Source organism: Aedes aegypti, chromosome 2, assembly GCF_002204515.2.
Source record: "Aedes aegypti strain LVP_AGWG chromosome 2, AaegL5.0 Primary Assembly, whole genome shotgun sequence".
NCBI classification, from domain to species: Eukaryota; Metazoa; Arthropoda; class Insecta; order Diptera; family Culicidae; genus Aedes; species Aedes aegypti.
The window spans coordinates 147,591,965-147,598,040 of record NC_035108.1 but is presented as its reverse complement, the minus strand read 5'-3'; the positions used below and the strand labels follow the sequence as shown (position 1 = coordinate 147,598,040).

Here is a 6,076-nt window from a genome sequence, read left to right as displayed (position 1 = left end):
AATTAACCTGAAGTGTACGATTTGACAGATAACTTTGAATTATTCTAACAATGTGTTGAATACGCGTCTACAGGTGGCCGTGATAACTATAACCCGAATAAAACGTACGCGGATTCAATAATTAAAACTATACTACTTTATTAAAAGGTACCGGTACATAGAATGGTGTTACTCGAGTAGGCGGAAGTCGTAATGACATTTTTATACAAAACTGACATGGCATCAGTCGCATGACAGTCCAGCTGTCAGGATAGAGCCCAGTGGTAAAGCGAGGAGTCATTCGGTATAAGACCGTGCTCCCAGCTCTGCTCCATTCGCCCCAACACAATGTATGTTGGAAAATTAAAGTTTTTTAATTTTACGATCAAACCTTCATGCCAAACACTGTCGAATGCTTTTTCTATGTCTAGAAGAGCAAGACCAGTAGAATAGCCTTCAGATTTGTTGGAACGGATCAAATTTGATACACGTAAAAGTTGATGAGTGGTCGAATGTCTATGGCGGAAGACGAACTGTTCATTGGCAAAAATTGAATTTTCGTTGGCCCACATCAACATCATTCTGTTCAAAATGACCTTTTCAAAAAGTTTACTGATGGAGGAAAGCAAACTGATTGGACGATAGCTAGAAGCTTCTGCAGGATTTTTGTCTGGTTTTAAAATTGGAACAACTTTAGCATTTTTCCATTTCAGGAAAATATGCTAATTGAAAACATTTGTTAAATATATCAACTAAAAATGATAAGCTACTTTCTGGAAGTTTCTTGATGAGGATGTAGAAAATTCCATCATCGCCAGGAGCTTTCATATTTTTGAATGTTTTAATAATAGTTCTCACTTCTCCCAAATCAGTCTCCCAGGAATTTTCGAAAATGTTCTCTTGGTTGAGAATAATAACTTGATTTTCAATTGGACTAGTAACCCGACTAGAATCACATAACAAGATTATACCACATTCTTGGGTCAGGCACCTCCTGTCTCTCAGTTTCAGACAGCTGGATTTGTTATATGATATCTTTGTAATTATTGCATCAGTGTCTCAAAATACTTTCATTTTTCATGGGTTCCGTCGATAATGGTATCAAACATGCAATAAAATTAAAAAGAATGAACATTCATAATAACATAGTAAAATGTGCTATTTTTCATCATATATGAAAGAGGTTTTTGATAGTCATCTTGCAAACTAAGAATAACTCAAATTATTTTTGTAAATGTTGCAAATGCATTGAATTGGTAATTATCAACTATTCCTATAGTGTACACATTCAATGATGTTCAAATTTACAGAATTCGAGGCATGTCCAGATCGTGTCCGGTATTGGGTGCCACCTTTCAAGATCGATTAATTTGGTACTAAAGTTCATCATCAAAATGAAGTGTCAAAATTTATATTTTCAAATTTATTTTTGTACACTATAAAAATGATAATATTTATAATAAATGGGTAACACGAGCCTATAAAATCAATATTTTTCGAATTATGAATTTAGTGGTTTAAGTGTCCGGTACTGGGGGATCTCCCCCTATACATTGTAAAATATTGGACCGTCAGGCGATTTTGAAATTGATAATTGAAGTATAGTTTTTGAAATTTTCACGAAGTTATGCATTTATTTTCTATAATTGAATAGCAATAGGGTAACTGATCCATTAGTTGTGGGTGTTCCTATAGTTGCGGTAGTGCCATTTTCACTGATTTTATTGCATTAGCTAGAGAACCGACACTGCTAATCGACGTATTGGATTGTTGATACACGAAATAGTTGAAATTGCTTTAAAATTGATGAAATATCACTAAAATTGGTAGAACTTGTCTTCCTTGTACCAATAGTTGCGGTAAAGTGTTCCTATAGTGGAGGATCCCATAAGAAAACCACGGATACCGCAACTATAGGAACACAAATTAAAAATATACCGCAACTAAAGGAACAGTGTACCAATAGTGGAGGTATTATTTCTCACTGATATGCCGTGGATTACTGCGATGAAATCATGCTTCTCATTAAGTCAATGGTCGTTACTTCCCGTGACAACATTAACATGTTCATTAATTGCAATTCTTGAATTTATGCGGTTGAATGAAGTTCAATCGTGCTTAGTACCTCCACGGTTGGTAAAATGTGTTCACTGTATGCTATTCTTCCGAAACACTTTTTTGTTTTGAATAGAAAAACTGCTTTTGAAGTTTCGATGATGACGATGATGATCCTTGAACGTTAAATTAAATCAATGGTCTGGGACCTTCGCAATTCGCACAAATTGGTTAATTTTAATAAAAATGCCTACTTTTATTAAAATTAAAAAGTTTGAAAGTGAAGAAATAGCAAATTCTTTCCATTAAATAAAGAAGGCAACAGCTATCGATACATCATGTATTTATTCAGTTGAAAATGTTATCAATTGAGGCTTAAGCAAATATATAAATGATTTAGAATTATAGCGAGAGATTTATTTCTTATCCTCGCCTTCCTTATCGGATTGCTTCTTGTCCTTATTCAATGATCCAACAGCGTCACGAATGGCTTCCGAATGCGGATCAACGCCTGGCAAGTTCTCAAGCACACTCTGCAGGAATTCCGGATCGGTGATCACTTCGTTAATGTCCTCGTCGACTTCCATCGGTGTTTCATCTTTCTTTTGACGCTTAGCTGGTTGAGAAATGGGAGCCTCTTGCTGAGCATCCTGCATCGACATCTGCATGGCAAAAGCAATCTGTTCCTCTTCGGTCATGTTTGCAAAATCGGGCATTGCGTCGTCAGTTGACAGAGCTAGTGCCCTCTCCAGCAAAGCTTCCTCCGAATTCGGTTGGCTAGCCGATGCAGTTCCTCCGGAGGAGGATGTTCCTTCCTGAGCGCCCCCTTCGGAACTACCTTGAGCACGTCGTTGCTCTTCTTCCTGACGTTGGCGCTGCTCTTCCATGGACACTCGCAAAGCAAGAGCCAGCTCGGGATCTTCATTAGGATCGACACCAAACTCGAAACCGGCACCACCGAGACCAGCTCCTCCTGTACCATCTTCACCTTGGATAATGGGAGATGAAATAAGTGCCTCCGACAGGGCAGAGCCTCGCGGAACACACACCAGGTGCGATCCGGTGCCATCCTTTCCATTCAGAACGTTGATGAAAGAATTGAAAATATCATTGTTCTTTTGGTGATCTCCGAAGCTCACGATGTCCACGTTGACCTTCTCTTTCTTCAGCTTTTTGGCAAGTTTCACCAAATCGGCTTCATCGTGATTGACCGGTGATCCAACGAAGACAACAATCCGCATTTTGTGGTTCTTACCTACGAAAGGTTAAACTATTTGTAGAATCATTGTTTTATAATCAATCCCGTACTCGGACTTATTTAGAAATAGCTGAATTAGAATCTCTAAATGATGCATTTCTGATGGAAAAATATTTAAAAAATGTCATAAATATATTCCTACAGGATTCATCTTGTGCCAATCTCAGAAAGTGACTTTTCACATTTCTACTTAACTGTGTGCATTGTTCAGCTGTTTAGTTTGTCATACAAAATTGCTGTTTTTGTCGAAACTGGGTGTAACTTCGTCTAAAATTCTGTTAAATGTAACATAGTTTGCATTGTGCAACAGCTGATCCAAAAAAGATATGCAGCGAATTAGTGAGTCTATATCGAATCATGATTCGATATAGACTCAAGGAAATTGAGAGGCGAATGACCGATTTTGCGGATGAAGTCGATAAAGCCTCTTTAAACCGACCAATGAATGAATGACTCAAGGAACCATTCCAAAAACAAAAAAATATGTTTATTATGAGGGAACATAAACAGCTTTCCAAAGCATATTTCCTCGATATTTCTTTGAATCGATGATCGACTCATGGAGTTTTGACTGTTATCAGGAATTTTAAATGATGTTACACTTAGTTCTAACAAAAAAAAAATCTCAATGATATTGTGCATTAAACAGCTAAATAAGGTACAAATGATCACTTCCTGAGGTCTACACAGGATGAAACCTGCACCAGTCAATTTATTCAGCACTTTTCCATCAGAGTTCAAGATTCTAATTCAGCGGTTTCTAAATAAGCCTGATTAGGGATGTGTTTTGCCCAGTGTGCTATCTTCCCTGACTTACCTTGACGATGCTTCAATACCAGATGTGCAATCCTCAATCCGGTCAGTAGATTGATATTCCCAGCCGGATTGACCAGGTGCAGCTTGGACAGGATCCGGCCAACATCGCTGGTCAACGTGGCCAGCACTTCGGTCGTATTCGAAAGCGTCATCAATCCGACGTTGTTTTCCGGATTCGAACGAACCTTCGACAAACAAACCAAATTTACGCCATCCTTTTGTGCGTTCAGACGGGTTGGGAAATAATCGCCATTCCGTTGATAATCGCTGTTATCAAAGCACATCATTGTACTTTCTAGGACCATTTTCACGAGCTTAGAAATAAACGAGCAGTAGAAAACAACGTTAGACGGGAGTTTTTCCGTAAATTAAGCTGATTTTGTAGATTTTGTTCCACTCGCAAAATGCTTTGTAATGACAGATGACAACGCTCCGTCCTGGACGAGTCGTGTTTACGTGTTTCACTTCCTTTCATTGTTCTCTCTCCGTGATGCCCTTCAGAAACGCATGAAACTACACGGTAGTCTGCGAATACCCTTTAATGGGTAAAAATTCACCCATTTCCGCTAGAAGTGTCTCTCCAAATTTAATGAGCTCATAGAGTAGTAATTAATGTATAATAAAGTAAACACGGTTTACTTCTTAACGGGTAAGAGCGGATTCTGTCAATGAATAGGTATTTTTACCCTTTTTTGTAAATTTCACTCACGGCATAAAAATTGTAAAAATTTGCCCTTTCTGCCAGGCCATAGACAATCATATATCAACCATGGAGCATTACATCATTGTTTATATCAAGCAGATGCATTGCCGTAAGCCTATTAAAAGGGTCTTAAAATGCACTATGGTCGATCATGTGGCCAATAATCAAAAAAATGACTTGTTCTGATAGGTTTTTCTTGCACAACATTCCATAGTAAACACTTTTATTAAGATATTCCTTGAATATCAGGGCAAAATATTTTATACTTTGATTGATACAGTATGTCAACCCGGATAAAAAATACAATACAAAAACAATATAACATATTGAAACAGTACCATTCAATATATTGGAAATACAATACAGTATATTGTAAAATGACAATACTATTACAGTACAATATATTGTTTTGAACAGTTCACTGTACGGTATATGAGATTTATGCAATATAATGTATGGGTGGTTAAGTATCGTAACAATACAAATATAGATATTTTCTCATACAAACATTTTGAAAATACAATACGATATATTGTTCATGTATTGTCTTTGTTGGTTAGTCGAATCCTACCTTCCTTCGATTACAGCGGAGTTTGCCTTCCGACTCCAACACGGGGGGGGTTGGTTTGTACAGCAATTGGGGATGGAGTGAAGCTTGGGATCCAATTCACTTCGTCTAAAGCCTCCTTCTTCGCACGAATGATGATTGCTGCTTGGATGGGACCGTAATAGGCCTTGGGGTTGCTTTCCACACAGAATCGGACACAACACGCGGATGGAATTCACAAAAACTACATTTATTTCTAGTTAAACACAATCTACTCTAACTACATTTATTTAACGTTAACAACTACATCTACACAGATTAAAATGGGTAACTGGGCCAATGATGACCTTTCGCGCCGGCTATTCGAATTGAACTAAAAAAACTATCATCGGTCATCGGTTAACCTGCGGTCATCCAGAGAAGTCGTGTAGAGACTCTCGATAACCACAAACTGCTACCTGGAGTTCAACAATCGGTGGTCAATCGGGATTCGAACAGTTTGATTCTCCGTCGTTCTCTCATCTCTCGGTTGATCGTGATAAGTACTGTAGCAATCCAGACGATGATCATGGCGATGGTCAACAATAGTTGCGTTTTGTTTTGGTCAGTATTTCCTAGGTGCTGTTTGCTCAGTGCATGTGTGCTCGCCACGGTCAACCAGGATCGTAGGGGACAGCAGTGCAGAACTGTACATCCTCACCCACCCAGAAATTAGTTG

The 6,076-nt window shown here is 38.2% G+C and overlaps 1 protein-coding gene across 1 annotated transcript; it reads right to left on the bottom strand.

The window, feature by feature from the left end:
• Positions 1 to 2,360: 2,360 nt before the first annotated feature.
• On the bottom strand, positions 2,361 to 4,570 carry LOC5564317 (26S proteasome non-ATPase regulatory subunit 4). Its single transcript, XM_001648603.2, has 2 exons — positions 4,110 to 4,570; positions 2,361 to 3,289 (listed from the first exon to the last, which is right to left on the bottom strand). The coding sequence occupies exons 1-2, from the start codon at positions 4,411 to 4,413 to the stop codon at positions 2,451 to 2,453; spliced, it is 1,143 nt and encodes a 380-aa protein (XP_001648653.1). The 5' UTR covers positions 4,414 to 4,570; the 3' UTR covers positions 2,361 to 2,450.
• Positions 4,571 to 6,076: the final 1,506 nt, after the last annotated feature.